Consider the following 20,178-nt stretch of genomic DNA (forward strand, 5'->3'; position numbering starts at 1 on the left):
ACTTCAACGTCTGCTGCCTAGAAGCGCGTAAGGCTGTCCACCATTCCTTGTCCCTCTCATGTCCATGAATCTAGGAGTTGAAACATGATCGAACAGAGCGATGGAGTAAGGGCAAAGCTTGTGGCTCCGAAAATGTGGAAACCCCTCGCTAATCACACATGTGTCTTCTGTTGGTGCGAGGCAAGTCGGTGTTACTCCAGCAGTCTGAAGCAGTTCAGCAGCCGGCTGCCAGCACCGTGGAAAACCCGAGCCAGGCAGCTAATCCTGTCCCAAGGGTCCTCGAAATCTTCCAGAGAAGACGCGTACGAGACGGCTATTTGTCCAATCGAAAGGGATATCAGGTTGAAGAACTTCGAGAATGAGTAATAACTCCCTCTCGCGATGTGGAAACTTTCCAGGGCCAAGCGGGACTAGGCTGGTTAACGCTCCTTCGCCCACCCTTCCACCGCAAACGATCCCGCATGCTTCAGCTTAAGAGTTTTTTTCACCTTGATCTGGAATGCACCCAGACCCTGGCCTAAAGTCTTATTTTCCCCAGAAAGTGACGCATAGCTCTGGGGGTTGTGTCACATTCCTGTTGGACACCTCCTCGGCTTCGCCAGCCCCCTTCAAGATCGTACCACGTCTGGCAAATAAATTCTGAAAGATGGCCCCCAGATGCACGACATTTGAAGCCAGTCAATCAGGCATTCTGAGGCTCTAAGGCTCCTAGAGTCTGAATCTGTCGAATAATATTGTGGGAGCTTTCTTACGTCCGAAGCAGAAGACTCAACCACAAGATGGAGATGCTCCCGCAGCTGGAGCCACGGCTCCTCATTCAGATGAGCCCAGCTGAACTTCTCAGCTACTACCGCACTATCACGGAGACTTGGGCCATTGAAAATCAACAACGCATTGTTGCTCATATTATTGCGCAAATACATAGCGGAGCGATTCCACCGACTATCTTCAATGTTTGGCTTCCGTTGATGCTCCACCGTTCTCCGCCGTTGCTCAAGTCATTACTTATAGACCCAAAGTCATATTGCATTCGAAATATTGGTTTGAAATCTCTATGTCGAACTTTACGCAAAAGACGATGGAGAAAGCGCGCATGGGATGCGGTTGGAGGCGCGGCGGGTCTCTTCGAAGTATTCCAGGCTGTTGGTTCCAGCCAAGCCAGAATGCTCGCGAAAATGATTGGAAAGAGGATGAGGAAGAAGCCCGCTTTTGAAGAAGATATTGACATGCTCACCCAAGCTCTCACGTTCAATTGCTCGGTCTTAGGGGACCGTGTAACCGCGACAAGACGTCTCGCGCCCGACGACGTATCGCCGCTCCTTCAGGCATGCAGCGAATCTTTTCTTCTGCAACTGTTTATGCGGCCTTATGACCCCGATTTTCCTCTCTTCAACTGGCTTGACCTCTTGGCTGAACCTCGAACGGACCTTCTCCGGCGGATTTCGGTTGGTGCCACACCCGTGGATACATCGGTTCGACAAGAGATAGTGAACCGGTTGCCGAAGAATCTCTTCTCTTCAAACGAGCCTTACTCTATCCGGTCAACTTCTGATTTCCAAATTTCCGAATCTGCTCCGCCGGGATTGCGCTTTTGCTTGGACTTGGTTGATTGTCTCCGCAGCCAGCCCATCTCACTCTCAAATTCTACGGTTTTTGGTTGGGCTCTCACGGCTATCACAGCTGCTGCTGATAAAAAAGCGTCATTTGATGATATCTTGCGGTTAATCCAAACAGTTACGGATTTTGCTTCGGATCGGAATGAAGGGCTGGGACAATCGTTGCATGCATTCCCTGCACACCTGGCGCAGTTATGGGCCTTTGCAGATGAAGCGGCCGGCGACCTTGATACAAGCATTATCATCTTTGGTCGTCGAAGAACCCGAAGTCACCCTTCTCGACCAAACGCTAAACACAAGCAAACCTTGGAGAATCTGCTTGTACGCTTTATTCAGGTTATTCCGCAGGACAAGCTTACCCCGCTTGATATCGCATCGACATTTTTGACGCTGGAAAAGAAGGTCGACGGTTCAGCTTTTCCGCTGGGATCTAAGCTAGGTGTTATAAAACTTTTATCTCTACATTCTCCGGGTATCCAAATCGATTTGGACGCGCTTCCCGCTTCCGAGAAAGATTGGCGTCGTTTCCGTTGGGGCATCAATGTTTTTAACACTCTTCCTGCAAAAGATGCGAGATGGCTTTTCTCACAGATCGAGAGTTTGGGGCTGGTGGATGACACCATCCTGTTTTCTGCGTCCGACAGCTCTAAGCCTACTTGGTATAAGAAAGGATTGTTAAAAGTAAAATGGGCAGCAGCAGATCCAGTACCTGGAAATGATCGCTCGACAACATCTCAATGTAAGTAAACTACCTATGCATTCCAAAAAAGAAAGAAAGAAAGAAAGGAAGAAAAGGAAAAAGTTACCTGCAAGGAATGGAGCCCTAATGACCTGTCATAGTTATTGAGGAGATCAAAGCGGAGGCCGAGACCCAGCGCGAGAGCGACATGCGAAGAGATTGGGCTATGAGAGCCATTGAAGGTGCCTGTGAAAGTAAAAGTATACCGCTTTTCAAGGAAGTCAGCCGTTGGACTTCTAGATATTTACGCGATCCTGTGAGTGAAGCCCGCATATTGGCCTGCTTTCTTCTCTCTGACTTGGTCTATCAATCAAAACTGACTGTCGGTTAATAGTTGGTCTATCGTTATTTGGTTGACTCCTTGTTTGGTTCGGAGAGTGCAGATCTCCTATCATGTACGAAACTACCCCATCGGCCGACTTCTCTTACTGCTCTTGCGGAACTTGTACAAGAGGCAAACGCCGTTCTTGCGTATCATGTCAACGTTGCATTGTCAGCTTTGCAAGAGCCAAGTTTCAAAAACCATCCTTTGCGCAATCCGAGCACCCAACTCACTGAGGTTGTTTCAATGCGAATTGATGGAGTGAACCAATTTAGCAAATTGGGTCTTGCCGATAAAGATTCCCTAGTTGAAGTTTTGCTAGATTCTATGATCCCAGTTTTACTGCTGTATGAAACGATCGCAGTCACGGAAGGGAATGAAATGCTTCACTGGCATGCCATGGGAGGTCCTCTCGACGACTTGAACTGTCCCACCCCAACGCCAGGATATGCCTTGAGGTTCCTCGACAAAGTAGCTCTCCAACGCGACGAGTTGTGGGCTAAACAGAGACGTATTAGGCAGCCACAATCGGCAGCGTTGAAACTTGGCTGGCCAAAGGGCTTGCCGGTTCAGGCGCTTTTGCCATCTATTGACTGGGCATCAGCGGTGTTTAAGGACAAGAGTTCTGCACCATTTGTGGCAAAGCGGCTTGACGAAATATTATTTTGCAATTCCAAAACAGTTCTTTCACCGATTCCTCGAAACACTCGGGGAATCGGTGGGTTTGTGGATAGCTTACCTTACGTGATTACTGCATTTTGCGCAAGCAAGTCAGAGGTCGAACAGTCTGAGAGGATAATTCAGGTTTGGGAACATTATACACGCGTCTTTCCCGCACAAAGCAAGTATACCAGGCACATCAAGCAATATCTTCTTGAAAAATACGCTTGCGCAAAGCGAAGACCTCGAAAAGCGGTGCAAATACTGGATCCGCTGATATTGGGTGCGCTGCCTCGATTGGAGAATTCTGCTGCTTCTGAACCGTCGGAATGGAATCCTTACCCTGCCATTTTGGACGCTGCGTCAGATATTGAGATGGACGATGAGGGTCCGGCCACTCTGCTTGAATGCCGGTTGTCGACATATTGGTTCTTTCATATTACCAATGATTTTTACGCTACATTTGAAGAACCCACTACAGATATAGAGGAACCGAGGCCATGCGCACTAGATATATGGCAGCCCAAGTGCAATTTTTGTGACCTTTCTTTGGTGGACAAGGAAATTATTATTGTATCCGCTATGCTATTTTTGGACACTCTTGGAGGTGAATCTTCAGGCATATTCTCTACGTCATTCCCCGAAAATAGCGGTTCCCCACGTTATCCGCCTTTATACCTGGATTACGACTTCCTTTCGTCTATCGAAAATGAGTCAGAGGCCGTCACGGCTGCGTTGAGTATTCTGAACAAGCTGAGACACATGATACCAGCTGAGCTGCTTTGCAAGCTTTCGGCTTCGTTGCTGAAAAAGCTCCCGCAGGTGAAGAGTAAACTTTGGCTTGTCGAAAGAGCGGCATTCGACTTGATCAAGTTGGTTGGCAAAGCCGATCAACCAGAGCTGGCAGTTGATCTTAGTTTACACGTTATCGAGCACATGCCGGGTGCGTCGTCATGGCATCGAGATGTCGTCTCCTTGGGCTTGATACAGCGTTTGGATTTTGCGGTTGCAGAATGCATGTTGGCCAAGTTCGCGTCGGTGGTGCTCGAATTTTTGGCGAGAACACCGGAGAACGACCTTGTTGAGGAGGAAGATCTTGACGACGCTATCCTCTGCGATGAAATCGAACACCGAGTTGCTCCCTCGGATACGGAACTGGGTAAGAAACCAGAACACATTAAGATCTCGACGATCAAACTGCTAGCGAGGCTGATTGGAGATGGCGGGTTCTTCTCAAGCAAAACTGCTCTCCATACTCTTCAGTCACTGTTTCATGCTAGCCATCACATTGACGTGCGAGATGCTGTGATCACCGCGTTATTCCAATTGTTGCGCAAGAGCACGGGTTTGGACGGTAACCTATCTGATGAAGTGTATGGCATAGTTACATCGTTTTATACCGCTGCAGCTGCGCCTAGTGAACGGATAACTCTTTCCGAGGCGGACTGGGAAAATGCTGAAAAGAGTGGTCCTCTTCCAAGCGTCAACGAAAACCGACCGTTGCTTCAGCTATTCATAGAAAGAGCCCGTCATAGTATTCCGCACAATCTACGTGAAGACTATGTTAAGAATACTATCCTACCCCTCCTGGCCGAGTCCACAAGAAAGCATAACCGCTGGATACGAATGTTTCTCAAGAAGGTTGGATTGTCAGAAGCGTCCATTCCGATTTCTAACTTTGGCCCGTTTGACAACGAGGTGGAAGACAAGGTTTTCGTGAACTGGCTACCATATCTTCAGAAAGATTATCTCCTCCTTCACCGCGCATGGGCGTTGCGTTACATGGATTGCTGCAAGGTTACTTTTGTGGAGGAAAACTTGACCGCTCAAGACCCCAACTGGAAATATACAGACTCCGGTGGACACTGGTCCAGATTCATGGAGAACTACAGCACTTGCAAGGTATTCAACGCAGGTCAAATTGCTCCAAAGGTGGGGGATGGCATCACACAAGGTGATTTGGCAAATGAGGTATATCAACGATGCCAAATAGTTCTCCACAATCCAATCCATATTGGAAATGACAGGAAAGCCCACCTGTCCCTGGCGCCAATTCGGGCCCTGATCCACAACCTATTTTCCTCGTTACAAAATAGCGTATCCCGGGAATTGGCGGCTCGGCAGGTACTTGCAGGCATCGCGGCTGAGGTGGATAGGCTTCGCACACAGTCTTGGCTGGGTGATCCCAATCGGCATCCAGCAATCCTTCCGTCTTGCATGGAGATCCAGGCTCTTCTACTTCCGTTCCCGCATCTTGAAGAATCATCGCAAGATCGTTATGATACATTCGCCGGTTGCGTTTTCGAGTTGACTTCTAACTGCACCCTGTCTTCATCTTTCATCGATGATTTTAGGCATCTGGAAAAGGCAATGGCCAAGGTCCGCACGAAGGACAAGCTTGCCTGCGCTTTACGACTAGGTCGACTTTCCGGCGACGCATGTGGTGAGCTGGTTCAAAATCTTCGAATTCAGCTAGCCGCAGAGCTGTTGGATGGACTCAATGTGGCGGCCGTGGCACAGAGTGAGGAAGCCAAATTTATGGTGCAGGCTTGGACGGGTAGCTCGAACGAATGGGTACGAACCACGGCATGGCAGCTGAACGAGAGGTTCGGGTATCGAAATCCAGCGGCTTCGGCAAGTGTAAGAGGATAGGGCTTTTTCCCTTTTTTTTTTTTTTTTGAATGTATATACATTGATACATATCGAGTATTACTGCCTGCTTCATACCATTGCGCACTTTTAAATTCCAAGCATCGCAAACTCCATGATGGCCCTCTAGATATTACACAAACTGAGCAAACAAAACATGTCACTTACATAAGCTGCCCCTCCCACGTGATCATCCCCTCTGCATGGTCCGTGCGCGCCCCGCAGTCCGGAGCCGCAGCCCGCCCGGCAGGCGCATCGCCGACCGCCGTCGTTCGCAACGTTGCTCAAAGCCAAGCAGCTCTGGCAGGCGAGCACGCGATGTCTTCCTGGACGGCAGTCCCGCCACTCCTCAACACCCGCCAATCCAACTCCTGGGCCTCGTCCTTGCGACAGCCCTCGACCACTGAATCAGGCTCTGCTCAGACAGCAAAAACGAGCAACGCTTGAAGTCGGCTACCGACCGTGGTACGGCAGAGGCTGTGGACCTTTCCAATCCTCCTCGCTCTTCAAAGCAAATTCTTGTTCTGACGAGCTCAGATTTACCTCATAGGTTACGCCGTTCTGCAGTCACGGGGTATTTCCTTAAGCAGATTTCATCATATCCCACTTGCCGCTCATCCATCTATTCCCTCTCCCCGACCCTTTGTTCCTTGAAGACTCTGCGTGTCAAAGCCAGGAGCTCTTCGAAACAACTATGGCGTCACGAACACACGATGCACCTGGTGGTGCGCCCTCAGAAGTTGCTCCCAGGAATAAGCAGGAACAATCGCTGAACGACCGCTTCTTCCGCTACTTTCAACAAGAGATCACCGGTACGAATTTCTTCAGCAGCTTAGTACTTCGCCGCTAATCCACTCGTGCTCCAGCTTTGCAAGACCAGATGGACCGTCTCGCCGATACCTCGACGGCCGGCGGAGAAAGCCGAGACGCCGTTGACCACTGTCTTGCTGGGATATCGAGGTTGTCAAGTGAAGTTAAGGACGCCTCTAGCTACGTACCACCGTATGATCAGCGGATATATGCTGAAGTATGTCTCCGAGAAGCACGCTGGATCCCTCTGTTTTATTCCTTTTTGGTCCGCTTCTTACACTTTCTAGGCGATCAAAGCTCTTCAAGAAAAGCTAGCAGAGACCCAAGCGGCCATTGCTCCCCGACAAAAGTTCACCTTCAAAACTGCCCGCAAAAATCCCTCCGCGATATCTCTTGCAGATGTAGCCGAACTAGACGCGCAAGGCCGTCGCCATATCCCCGGTTATCGGTCTGGGGACAACTCATCTGTGGAATCGTCCCTGAACACAACACCCCTTCATGCTCTGACGCCTAACGATCCTGGAGGTCCAGAAAGCCCAAGCAACGGCTTCGCGGATGGCTCTCTCTCCTCTTTTACTACACGGGATACATCAGGGATAGACAACGGGCAGTCTACAAAGAACGAAATTTCGCCGATATCCGTGAACTCGCAGTCCAATGTGCGGTTCACCCTGCCGCGTCCTACGTTACATAAATCAGTTCCAATCTCTATCACTTCAGTGACACGCTCTGTGATTGATCTACTCGATGGATACCCATTTGCTGCTCTTTCGGTCAAGAATATTACCGACAGTTTACTCATGTGCGGCGAAGTAACGGGAGCGGCGCACATCACCGGTGTGGGACATTCGGTGATTGCCGTATCCTGCCATCAGTTCCGTATGCATGATTGCGATAATGTCACCGTCTATCTTGGGTGCTCGAGCACTCCCATCATCGAGAATTGTCACAATATTCGCTTCACTCATATCCCAAGTCCTTTTGTAAGTTTTGTTTCAAAAAGTTACCTTTCACTGATCTTAGAGCAATAACTAATGTAATATGTAGCTTCGAAGCCCGGTTCCTTTTACAATAAAGGATTCTTGGTCCCATGTAGATGACTTCAGTTGGCTCAAGATGGGCCATAGCCCTAATTGGATGGTTGCAGACGAAAAGGAGTTCGATCCGGATCATATATGGAAAGGCCTGTGCGGCAACAATGGCCAGCAATCATTGGAAGCAGTTTCCCTTACCTCCTAAGCCTATAAAATCTCAATGAGGCAAAATATGGTGTGCCTTTGTGAAATTGATTGCGTGCATAATCTTCAAGAAGTTTTTTTATTTGATATACAATATAGTCAGTTTGTGATTGAGGATATGGCGAGTGGCTTGCTTGTATTTTGTATAGCGAAAACAAAGGCCCTCATGACCAGTGCGTGTTATTGGAACAAATGGTTCCTCTGTGATAAGGAACAAGGCAGGAGGTGGATGTTTTATACGCGATTTTCTACAGGTTAAAAGGGGGGGCTATCACAATACTTGGTTGCTGTTATGAGAAGAGACAGACAAACCCCCTCCCCAACACACACACAAAAACACACAGAGTTATAGATACAGTTACACATATAGCAATAAATCTATTTGTTTAGATCAGCAGTGAATGCAATAATCTTCTGTGATATCATTAGGGTTTTGAATTCGGGGGGGGGGGGGGGGGGGGGGGGGGGGAAGCACATAACAAATAGCAAAGCTGTTTCGGTATAACTCATCAATCATTTAAACATAGACAGCACTCCCAGCACCATTATAAAAAGCGCTGATAGAAATACGCTCTCTAGCATGTAACATTAGTAGAGAGGGAGGGGAGATAAGGGGAAAAAAAAAAAGAGGTACCTATCTATGCAGTTTAAATTGTTATGAAAATGAATTTAGGATCACCTTTTATTCCTCAAATCCACTGTCTCGAACTCCAAACCCTTTGCCTCAAACACATGTCCCGGCCTCAATGCATCCGTATAGATATCAGTCTCTTCATGTGGGTGGAAGAGCCCCTGCTTCGTACACGCCAGGACGGTCTTCAATCCCGGTGGATCGGTCAATCTAAACACACCCCAGTCCGGCGTCCTGCTGGGCGCACAGACGATAGCGATACTCTCAGCGAGCATGACCTGGTATCCGGACTGAGTGTGCAGATCACGCGAGCTCATGAAACAGGTCTGCGTTGGGTGCGTGTGTATCCAGCCCAGGACCATGAGGTCCTCGGCGTCACAGTACTCGAAGACGGCGCCTTCGTTGACCATTTCGCAGGTGTCTGGTGTGGATTCTTGTTCGGGGATAAGGAGCTTGGAGATGAAAAAGGCGTTGGAGATCAGGGAGCCGCAGAGGATGCCGCATGTTTCAAGGTTGCGACGGGTGTTGGGGTAGGCGATTTCGAGGAAGCGTTGGCGGAGGTCAGGGGAAATGAAGATTGTGCGGAGCGGGTTGCCATTCTCGAGGTAGGAGGATGGTTTGAAGGTGAATGTGGACGGTTGAAGGTCGGATGAAGACGGGGTGATGTAGTCGGGTTGGCGAGGTGGCTCGGGAGGGGTGATACTTGTGGTGTTAGGCGCGACTTTACTAGGAACTGGCGGGGCGGAAGGAGGTGTAGCGGATATTGGTCTGGAGGGAGGTTCGGGGATTTTAGCTGGAATTGCTGGCGGCCGCAATGGCAGAGGCTGAAGCAGCCCTTTACTTGGAAGTGGCGGCACTGTTTCCGTGATTGTGAAGATGCTCTGTGCAGGAACAGCGGGATACTTGTAGCCTGTCGCTGAACGGTTCGGCTCAGGCCGCCGTAGTATTGTTTGAACCTCAGAACTCGCAGGTTGAGATTCCTGGATGCTTGTCCTGTGAGTCTGGTCCCCTTCAACTCTGGCTCGCACTTCCTGTAGTCGGCTAGCAAGATCGTCCTGGTCGGACACGCCGTGATGCTCCTGCGTTGATTGACCTTGAACAGGCGCGAGCAGTTTCCGTTGCTTGTGCGGGTGAAGATTCTCGCTCAGGTAGTGCCCCAATTTAGCCGCTGCTCTGCGTTTCAGCTCCTTTTGGGCCAGTTTCACGGCTAGGTCCTTGTTCTCTGCAGCAGCGAGGGGCTGTGGTCGTCCAGCTATCGCAGGGTCATGAGACTCGCGATCACGAAGGAGGTCTGCATGGTCGTCCAGCTGAGCGGCTATAGTCTTCCTAAACTCAATATCTCTTGCCTCTTGATACTGCTTGTATCGCTGATTTATCCGGGGCTTCAGGACTTCCAATCTTTTCAGCGAGTTCTGCACCTCCCGCTGCGCTTCGGCCAGGCCACGCCGGCAACTCGGGTCCTGGGCCTGGGGGTGCATAATAAGATTGACAAGGACGAGCTGTGCATGTCTGAAAAGGAGGAGGTATGCCTGCTGGTCGTTTCCTTCGCGCTCGTAGACATCTGCCTGAATGGGACGACAGTCAGTATCAACCGGAATGTTGCTACGGAGGGAAACGAACCTCTTTCACCAAAGACGCAGCGGTCCTCAGCCAGTATTGCAGCTTCGTGCTGGGGCTGTACTCGTACGCTGCGGCCTGGCGAGCGATTTCCGCGACGTTGAGCGGCGGAATCATGGCTGCCGTTTGGACGTGAGCAGCAAACTGACATGTAGCTAGGTCCGTAGGCAAACCGCACGAGGAGGTGCAAAACACACAACCGTCTTAAAATAGCCCGACCACTGAGGATTTAAAGGTTGTTGTGGCGCCGGAAAGTTGCGAGCTTGTCTCTCCCAAGGTTTTGGCGATGAGGTTGTGAACTGCCACACGATGGGGCGGGGATCGAATCTACTGAACCTGTTTCAACAGCGCCGGCGACGGGGGATGAGCCGTGCGCTGAACGGCCATTCCCATTGTCTGCTCGCTCGGGGTCACAGTGTCCAGTGCCAGTCCTTGTGTCTGTGTTATGGCTGTCGGTCCAGGCCGTTGTCTTTCTTTTCACGCACTCGCTGATGTCACCTCACCGGCGCCAAGGGAGCTTGTTCTTCTCTTTTTTGACGCGACGGACAAATCCAGCGTCCAGCCAACGTAGCTCAATCGACACGCAACGACGGCCTCTCCTGATGCGGAGGTACCTTGGGCTCAGGCCCATACACCTGGTATGGACGCCTGTCCGGCATTATTCCCGATCCCCTTCTCTCTCCGCCGCCTCTAGGGATCATGCCATCCACATCAACAGCGAGAGACTATGCGGTGAGTGGTCCATGAAGCCCAAAATGCCAAAGAAATAGTATCCTGTCGCTCTGTATTCTGACTCTTATTTTTCTTTCTTTTTTTCTTTGGTTTTATTAAGATGATGTGCTCGAAAGACTCGCTCCCACGTTCCACAACACGGGTCCAATCGACATCATCGACTTGTATCCCGGCATCGGGCTCTGGTCGAGGAAGGTCAACGAGCTCCTCAAGCCACGACGCCATATCCTACTCGAACCTAACGAGAAAGACTATCTACCCCATCTACAACCCCTTCTCGACCGTAGCCCAAACTACAGATTGCTGCCGTGGGAACCGCTCGACGAAAGGAAGCTGGCCACCCTATTCTCCGAGGAATACCTCCCCGAGCAGCTCAAGCGCGTTTTGGGGCCGCAGGGCCGCATCCAGGTCAACCCGTCCTTGCTGATCCTTGCAAATATGACACGCCATCGGAACTCCTACTCGAAGAAGATATTCACTTTTCTCCGACACCTCGAGTCCTGCTTTGATCAGACACTTTTCCACCAGCGCGGGCTGGTGCGAATGATCTCGTTATTTTCTGCTGCGGACGCTGAAAATGTTCTCCCCAGAAAGCTCTTTGGGCGCCGGAGGTTGGCGGTGCTTGCAGATGCAACGGCGTCAGAAGTCATACAGCTTGCTGGTGGCACCAATGAGAGTAACAATGCCGCACTCAAGGGAGGTGATATCTGGGATCGATCCGCAAGAGCAACTGCAGCTCGCGCGAAGAATGCCGGGATCACTACTCCGCGAGATCGAAAGCCGAAGCCAATAGAACTGGCCCCCGAGGCATTGGCGCTACGTCCCAGTGATATACCGCATTTCAAACGCCCCAGACAAGATTGGCACAACGGCTTTCTCGAGCTGTACGAAGAGTATAAACAAAACGCCAAAGATAATCCCGGATCCACAAAGCTCCCGGATCCCAAGAAGGAGAGCCTTTTCATGGTACAGCGAAAGCGCCTCCTTCTTGAAAATAGAGAATCACATATAATCGCGGACTGCCTTGAGAAGGGGCTCGCCATCGATGATGTCCACGCCCAGCTTCGCTCCATCATGCAGAAGGGCAAACCATATCCCGTGAGCACTCCGGAACTCGTCTCAAAACTAGAAGCCCTCACGTCCGAGTACGACGCGGTCTTCTCCCAGCTCTCAATGCTCTCCAAACTTCGCGCCGTCCAGCACATCCAAGAAGTCCGCGCCTACAACAACAACACCGATTCCACAGACTGCCACACCCCACTCCTCCTCTGGGACCGACGTGTCGCCGAACCCTTACGCATCAAGCAGGAAGAGCTCCAACCCCCTATCCCCTGCGGCATCATCGACTTCCACCCCAACCCATCCTCGCCCATGCTCCGCACCCTCCAAGAATACACATCCGCCAACAAATCCCGCGAAGACTACCTCGACATGATCTCCCTCTTCAAGCAACTGATCCGCATCATCTCACGCGGCAACGCCACCGCCGTCGACCGCTCCCTCCTTCACCCCTTGTTCCCCGGCCGCCCCGTGACAGACCTTGTCGAGGCCATCCCGTCCCTGCGCAAATTCGCAAGGGTCACAGCGACATATCCGCCAGGCTCCACCATCAGATCCGCAAAGGACCTCCAGCTTACGTTTGCCGAGGATTGTCTGTCTGGAACGTATTTGCGGGAACTTCCTATCTCTGTGCTCTGGGATATTGCGCTGGAATGGAATAGGTGGCCCATGCGAATGATAACTGCGCAGGAGTTGTGGAAGGTGCTGGGAGGCGGTGGTGTGCAGAGAATAGAGGCGACGTTTGTCTCGCGGAAAAATTGAATGAATCTGCATATATTTTGTCTTGTACTTTTTGCAGCGGATTTACAGGGACGGAGTCGTGCAAGGGTGCTTCGGTGTGTGCTTGCAATCTTGTTCTGTACAAATATACGTGTTCATTTAACACATAAACTCGAAATTTCTTATTTGGCTAGAAATGAAGGAGGCGAACTGAAAGTGCGTCTTGGTTTGATAGACTCTAAAAGCCACTTAATCTATTGATTATACAATAGTGATTATTACAGGTAACCAATATCAATATATGAAAGTTTCAATAGCATCAGCAAAAGGAGTGACAGGGGGTTGGATGGTGCTGCGGCTCGGCGAGATGTGTATCTTGCCGGAGTGCTATTAATATTATGTAAAGAAAGGAGGAGGAACATAAATATATATAGCAACACTGATATAGAAAATCCAAACAGGTAGAAACTTCTTGAAGGCAACGTCCCCGAGATGGAGCCACTCAATCCCCGAGATACACCCCAAAGAGCCCCTTTTTGAGCCCTGCAAATTCGTCATGCGTCCATCTTACATAGAGTAGCGCCGATGGCGTGAAGGGCCCAAATCATCATGTCCGGCATCATCTTGCATAGGAGCTTCCGTAACTTGATTGACTAGGGGATCGCTGACGCCGGTTCCCTGCAAAGTTTCTGGCATTGTGCTTGTTGCTGGTGAATCGTGTTTGATATAAGTTGTCTCGGGCTGCCCAGGACTCCCGAACTGCGGTGCCAGTGTTGAAGACGAAGGTAAATTTACCTCCATAGATTGTTCAGCCCAATCTTGATAATTATCGTAATAGATAGGAGGGAATCCTTCTTGGGGGGCTTCTTCGTAGTATGCCGTGTCCAGCAAAACCCCGAGCCCCTGCCATGAATTGTTCGACGAATCCTCTAACGCCGCATATTCTTCCGTTCCATTTACCATTGGCACAGGGACTGGTTCTGGTTGACATTCCCTTCCTCCATGGTCATAGGCAGCGCTTCTCCCATGTGCATTTGCAACAAATTGAACATTATACACCCCAGACCATGGGACTGTCCAGTTACTAACAGGAACCATATCCGCCAACAAGGTCTCATTGGACACCCAGTCCGTTCGTCCTCCGAGGATAATCTCAGGGGGTAACTCATCGACCGCGATGAGCGGCACCCGCGTCAGATTAGGGCGATATATGAAGAACTCAGGCCGCAGGTCCGCCGGTCTCGGAGGGGAAGGTTGGCCGACTTGGTCGGAAGACACGATCATGGGCTCGACCGGACGATGCGTTTCGTGATCGACATTCGGGCTCTGTTCACCCTGATTGGGACTTCTTGATCGACTTGAGCCTGGGCTTGAGACTCGACTCAAGGATGGACTCGGAGCTGAACTCAACGCTAGATTCAAGGAGGGACTAGAGGCGAAACTAGGAGCCGGTGTTCCGCATCCCGACATCGAAGGCTCAGAGACTGTGCTATTTTCAATTTCCGGGCATTTGTCTTGATCCCCGAAGTCTGAGTCATTTTGGTTGGCGGTGCTGTCTGAGTTGTTATTGTTGCTTCTGCCTGACGGGCACCAGGACGAAGCAGTCTTCTTCGACTCCATCTTGTAGATTGGATAATCGTTCAGGAAAAGAAAAGAAAGCAAGGGAAAAAAATAAAAATTAAAGGAAAGGAAAGAAACAAAGGGATATTATTGATTAAATAGATACAGTAAGATGTAAGAATACACTCTTTTCAGGGAAGCGAATGTAGATGAGTGCTGGCAAGGATAGGACACCAGAGAACGGATGAGAAGAAGAGAAAAACTGCTTGTTTCCATCATCGAATGTGCCGTCTTTGCAAGATATTTGTACTTAGAAGAAAGGAACAAAGAGTGTGCTGGAACCCAGAGGCAGGAACTAGGCAATCAACCACACACACACATATATATATATGCATGCGGGACGGAAGCCATGTCCCTCTGCGATGGCCCTGCTTCCTGTCAATCTGTGAAAGCGCGATGAAGACAGACGAACCCCGGCAAGTCGCCATGCAGCGTCTATCTTAACTCGAGTCATGTAACCCAAAAAATTTCGAGTCTTGATGTAGAATGGTATTCATTTCCGATATTGGCATACATAACAGTTGAAAGCATTCTAGCAAACACGGTATCAAAGAGTATGTCTAGGAGTCGTCATATCAAATGTATCCTGTATGAGAAAAGTTGGGAATTGAAATGAAGAGAAAGGAAATGAAAAGAAAAAGAAAAGAAGAGGTCATGAATCTTTTCTAGTACAGTGGCAAGAAAAGACGATAAAAGTAAAAAGGGGAAAAAAAGGGACGAACCTGTGGTTAAGCACAAGGAGGAGAGAAAAACGCAACACCATCTCAATCACACCTCTGCTGATGATAAAACGTTAAAGTCTGCATAAAGCATGTTATACAAATGCAAAATATTTTAATGGGCAAAGTCTAAATAAAAAGGTCAGTTGGTCGGTCCGGCCACCATAAATCGTCACTGCGCTATCATCGTCAATCAACACGATTTCCGTACGCGAGACCAAAAAAAAAAAAAAAGAAAAAAAAAAAAAGGGTAAAAAGGGAGGAAAAAAAGAATGCAGTCACGATGACGCCGCTGACAGCAAGGTCTTCGCTTCAGATTTAATCAAATCGAACCACGCAGCAGGGTGAATCCTGCTGTCGGGATCTTTCAAGACGGCCGGAGACAATAGGCGCTCGACCGTCCCTTTTCTGGGTACTCTCGAGCAATTGACGCCGCTCCGCACGAAGTCAAGCACACGGTGCCCGTCCCGCGACATGGCCAGGCACTGCATGCTGCCTGCACCGGGGTAGAGTTGCAAGTCGCCGGTGACGGCTGTCAGTAGCGTCACGGCAAGAGAGAAGGTGTCTGATGCTTTCGACGGAGCAAGGGTTGATGACGTCAGGGCCGAGATCGTGAGCAGCTCAGGGGCCGCGAAGGGAGGAGTCAGGGCCGACAGACCGAGCCCGTGGCTGTTCGAACCGGCAGTCGACGAAGACAAGTCGTGTGACGAGGTAAAGTCGACATAGACCAGGTCGTGGGGCAGAGCGTCTTCATGTGCTGCTGGATTGTGCGGTCGTAGCAGGATGTTCTGTGGCTTTATGTCTCCATGGACGACTTGGGCGGTGTCGTGCAGCCAGGCGAGTCCCTTGACGAGACGCTCGGATAGTCCCAGCCACTTCGACATGCCGAGAACGGGTTCGAACATGGTGCTCGTGGAGAAGTTCTCTCGGGTGGCGGCAGCCTGTGAGGTGATGTAGTTCGCAAGAGTCAGCGGCAACGCATCCATCACCAACGAATGAGACGCTGAGACATAGCCGTGGAAGGGGACCAGATGGTCCTCGTGGCCGGGTATCCTCGATAGGCGAGTTAACAGGAGGGCTTCCGCCTTCAGTATGTGATGCGCATCGCGCCGCAGGGGCGTTTTGACCGCGAAGACGCGATCGGACATGTTGGTCGTGGCTGGCGACTCACTTCCCACGGGGGACGCTGGCGCAGCTTCCGGGCACACGGCGCTGTACACAACGCTCCATGCGCCGTGGCCGAATTCAACCGTCTGGCCACGAGAATCGCGGCGTATCTCCAGGTCATGTTCAAATTCAAGGGGAGTGGCAATGGCTGGAACATCAGCCAGGCTCGCAGACGGGCTGGCGAGAGCAGACGAGAGGTCAGGCCTGGACGCCTGGAGGCCAGCGAAAGAGATGGGCGAGGCATCGGCATCGTCGGCGAGAACAGGTGTCAAGGGCGGAGTGGGATTCGTCGACAGCGCCAGAGTTGGTGGATTGGCGGTCTTGGCATCGGCCGGAGTCTTGACCGCCAGAGCTTGACGGCCGTCCGCCGGAGTTCCGCTGCCAAGTTGCATTGGGGAGCAAGGCAGCGCGTGGCTAAGAGGAGAGAAGTTGCAGGGAGAAAAGGGAGAGGACGAGTTCAAATGGGGGAAGGTCTTTTAGTTTTGCGAAGAGAAAAAAAAAAAAAATTTAAACTGCGTGGCAGGCGATAGATAAGGCCTGTGCCTGACGCGAGGATAACCTCAAAAGGTGACTGTATCTGCAGCTAAGGAACGTGGATAGTGGGAACGTCATAGGGCTGAGCCGCAGAGAACCAGAGGCTGTATGTATGTCTCAGATCTTGATTGGAATGGTAGTTGGGGAATTTTTCTGTTTTGCATCGAGCTTAATATGTAGCTAAAAGTTAACCGCGGATGGCGGAGGCAAGGGAGGCAATGCGGGTGGCGGGCGCAGACTCAGGAGAGATTTAGAACCATGGGAAGTGCCAGCTGCGGCAGATCAGCGGGGAGTGTGAAAATGCAAAACAGAGTCAAACGAACATGGCGGAGCAGGAGTAGAAATATGAGGTTGACTTCTAGTGATGAAGCGAAGCCGGGTGTCGGCCGTCTCGCGCGCTTGAAGTGAAGAGCTCCAATGAACCAAAGAAAGAACAAATGGATGGGGGGGAAAAAAAGAAAAGAAAAGAAAAGAAATAAAATAAGAAATAAGAATAGAGGAGTTGATCAAGAGTAAAACTCGGAAGAAAGAAGTGAACAGTAAAGAGAAAAGTTGAACAGGTAACCAAGTAATTTAAAAAAAATAAAAAATAAAAATAAAAAAAAAAAAAAAAATTAAGAAAATAAGAAAATTGAAGATATAATATATTATCGTGACAATTTCCAATCGACCCAGTGGGCGGAGACGCAAGACACATTCAACGTAGGATCATCGCTCTCCGAGTCCCCTTGCCCTCTTTTTTTTTCTTTTTTACTCTTCCACCCCCCCCTGAGAGTTCGCAATGAGTGAGTCATTAGCTAAAAGGCCGCAAAAAAGCTATTAATATGATTGACCTTTCACGTCGCATCCAGGAGCTATATAAACTAGAAGGGGGTCACTTGGGTCTCCCAGCGACGTGCTGGGGTTTTGACACACACCGTTCCCGATCCTTGCGGAGAATTATGACCCAAAAAAGCCCCAAGAAAAAGGGTTCCCTTTATCTTCAGAGTACTATCATATCTGCATCATTAAGTTAAGTCACCACCCGCAAGTGCCAGGACAGCCGCTGTCTGCAGCAGCCGCGGGACGGTTCTGGTAGCTTGGTCCTAGTGGTCATTGTTTGATCCGTGGAATCGAAAAATTTAACTGAAGAAGAAAAACAAAAAAAAAAAAAACAAAAAAAACAAAAAAAAACAAAAAAGGGCAAAATTACAGGCAGCGCGGTTCTGGTGTGACGGGCGGGTACGGCAGGAATTGCGGGTTTGTCTGGTCACAGGCGGTATGGAACGCGTATTGGCAGTGTTCGGCGAATGGCCGGCCCCTCGCGTTTCGCTGTAACAGTACAATCACACCGTAAAAAGACCGCCGCGAAAAAAAGCCACGATCCAACAGACTGACGCCTCCCGTGTTCTTTTGTCTTTTTTATTTTATTTTATTTTATTTTATTTTATTTTTTTTTGATTCCTCAGCGGACTGTGCGAAGGAGTCTGTGCCCTGATAAAGATGATGTCGTCGTCGTGGTTGTTGGGAGTTCAACAACCCTGGCCGATCTGGTCTTGATCCGAACCAATCTTTGTTCCACGTGGGCTTTTTCCGACGAGAGAAGAATTTATTATTATTATTATTATTATTCATTATAACTAGTCTTATGCAGTCAGTGACTATGAAGACTACTACGAGAGAAGAAGAGCAGCAGGAGGCAAAGAAGCTGACAAGTTGCCGCCGCTGGGAGAATGGATGGCCCGGGACCTGCTCCGAATTTGACCGGAAGGCTGCTCAGCTCCGGTCTTCTCTTCTTCTTCTTCTTCTTCTTCTTCTTCTTCTTCCACACTCCATCCAACCTGGAGTTCTTCCGACCTGGCCCTTCTAAAAATCAGAATACCATCTTCTTCTTCTTCTCACCAGCCTACAATTATTATTATTTTATTTTATTTTTTCAAACGTTCTAGGAGCAGCAGATGCCGACATCGTGACTAACTCCTTTGAGCTGCCCACCAATGGTGTTCAGAGCATCCGTCTACTCGGGTGCCCAGCCCCTGCGATCTTCGCTCGCCCATCAGGCCTTGTGCTTCACAAACAGCAAATTGAGGCCACATAGACCAACCCCCCACCTCCCAATCATTAGTCTGGTGTCCAGCCAGAAATATCCATTTATTGCTCCTGTCTCGGCCTGATGGCAGAATGCCTCCAGTCGTCCGGTTAGGAGTCTGCGGACGACCTTCACACTCGGGCCGTGTAACACCGTCGATCCTCGGAGAATCAGAGTAGCCGAGATCAGGGGGAGCGCGACATGCCGGGGAGGTTTATGTCCCCATGTCGTGACGTGGCAATTCGCGATCCGTCTCTCCCCATCCAGTATTCTTTTGTCAGCCAGAGGAAGAGAGGGCACTTTTGTTGAGTGATTTACCGCTTCCCCAACACGCCGATATCCAAAGGGGGCCACAAGTTTTTATGTTTCCTTTTGTCTTGTGAACCCAGAAGCATTACTTCTTCTGGTAATGCCTTCCAGATAATGTTTTAATTTATCCTTTGTGGCTGAATGGTCAGCGTTTCCAGGAAGCCCAGTCCTCTGCAAGAACGGCGAGAGTATCAAAGGTTTTGGTGGATTGATGGTCCATATGCATAAGCTTGTGCAAGCAGCCCTGGCCACTAAGATGACCTCTTTTCTTCCTTTTCATTTTTTATTTTTTTTTTTCCCTCTCCTTTGTTTGGGCTGAGCGACTGATGATGCTGTTTGTGTTTTGATACACAGTCCGAGGATATCAAGATATGGTGTACCTTTTTTTTTTTTTGCTTTTTCTTTTGAAGCACCACTACTGCCCTATTATGATGGTTCACAGGTTGTTCGGCTATAACCTGAAGCAAGGTTCCAGGTCCTAGGAAGATGGATGGATCCTAAGATGGACTAATATGGACACCATTGGACAGGGTTTTCCGCTACAGGATGTCTTCTTACCCCTGACGACAGCTTCAGCAGCATATCAAACTGACCCTGCGCTCCCGCACCTCCCGTACCTTTTCGATGGGGCGGCCCTAGTTCCATTGATGATGGTGGGTGCTGGGTTCCAGGAAAGCTTTCTTTTCCCTTTTCTTTTTCTTTTGCATTTTTTTTTTTTTTCTCTCCTGGGTTTCTACTTGACTCTGGTTCATCCTGCTGACCATTCCTTTGTTGTTACCTATTGCATTAACAGCGCAGAGTTTCACAAGGCCCATGCGTCAGCTGGCGGGCCATTCTAGTACTGTCTCCAAGTGCCCCCACATCCCATCCACCGCTTGTACACCGTTGGCGATGGCCATGTAGATCTCCTGGGGCAACATGTGTTGGACTAGAATTGGCTCGCCCTCGCGGGAAGGCTATAGTACATA

The 20,178-nt window shown here is 49.9% G+C and overlaps 5 protein-coding genes across 5 annotated transcripts; 3 read left to right on the plus strand and 2 right to left on the minus strand.

The window, feature by feature from the left end:
- The first annotated feature begins 712 nt into the window (after positions 1-712).
- D8B26_008175 (uncharacterized protein) lies at positions 713-6,007 on the plus strand. Its single transcript, XM_003067956.2, has 3 exons — positions 713-2,355; positions 2,457-2,611; positions 2,690-6,007. The coding sequence occupies exons 1-3, from the start codon at positions 780-782 to the stop codon at positions 5,987-5,989; spliced, it is 5,031 nt and encodes a 1,676-aa protein (XP_003068002.2). The 5' UTR covers positions 713-779; the 3' UTR covers positions 5,990-6,007.
- Positions 6,008-6,290: 283 nt separating this feature from the next.
- Positions 6,291-8,105, plus strand: D8B26_008176 (uncharacterized protein). Its single transcript, XM_003067957.2, has 5 exons — positions 6,291-6,451; positions 6,524-6,798; positions 6,853-7,013; positions 7,084-7,779; positions 7,844-8,105. The coding sequence occupies exons 2-5, from the start codon at positions 6,681-6,683 to the stop codon at positions 8,033-8,035; spliced, it is 1,167 nt and encodes a 388-aa protein (XP_003068003.1). The 5' UTR covers positions 6,291-6,451; positions 6,524-6,680; the 3' UTR covers positions 8,036-8,105.
- A 388-nt stretch (positions 8,106-8,493) lies between these two features.
- D8B26_008177 (uncharacterized protein) lies at positions 8,494-10,399 on the minus strand (the record flags this gene model as incomplete). Its single annotated transcript, XM_003067959.2, has 2 exons — positions 8,494-10,230; positions 10,286-10,399. 2 exons carry the CDS (start codon positions 10,397-10,399, stop codon positions 8,710-8,712), a joined length of 1,635 nt encoding a protein of 544 aa, XP_003068005.2. The 3' UTR covers positions 8,494-8,709.
- A 383-nt stretch (positions 10,400-10,782) lies between these two features.
- Positions 10,783-13,042, plus strand: D8B26_008178 (uncharacterized protein). Its single transcript, XM_003067958.2, has 2 exons — positions 10,783-11,014; positions 11,115-13,042. Exons 1-2 carry the CDS (start codon positions 10,885-10,887, stop codon positions 12,833-12,835), a joined length of 1,851 nt encoding a protein of 616 aa, XP_003068004.2. The 5' UTR covers positions 10,783-10,884; the 3' UTR covers positions 12,836-13,042.
- A 318-nt stretch (positions 13,043-13,360) lies between these two features.
- Positions 13,361-16,911, minus strand: D8B26_008179 (uncharacterized protein; the record flags this gene model as incomplete). The annotated part of the gene is made up of 3 exons (XM_003067961.2): positions 13,361-14,345; positions 15,415-16,713; positions 16,907-16,911. 3 exons carry the CDS (start codon positions 16,909-16,911, stop codon positions 13,361-13,363), a joined length of 2,289 nt encoding a protein of 762 aa, XP_003068007.2.
- Between the last annotated feature and the right edge of the window lie 3,267 nt (positions 16,912-20,178).

The sequence above is a fragment of the Coccidioides posadasii genome, chromosome 5 (genome assembly GCF_018416015.2).
Source record: "Coccidioides posadasii str. Silveira chromosome 5, complete sequence".
Classification (NCBI taxonomy): domain Eukaryota; kingdom Fungi; phylum Ascomycota; class Eurotiomycetes; order Onygenales; family Onygenaceae; genus Coccidioides; species Coccidioides posadasii.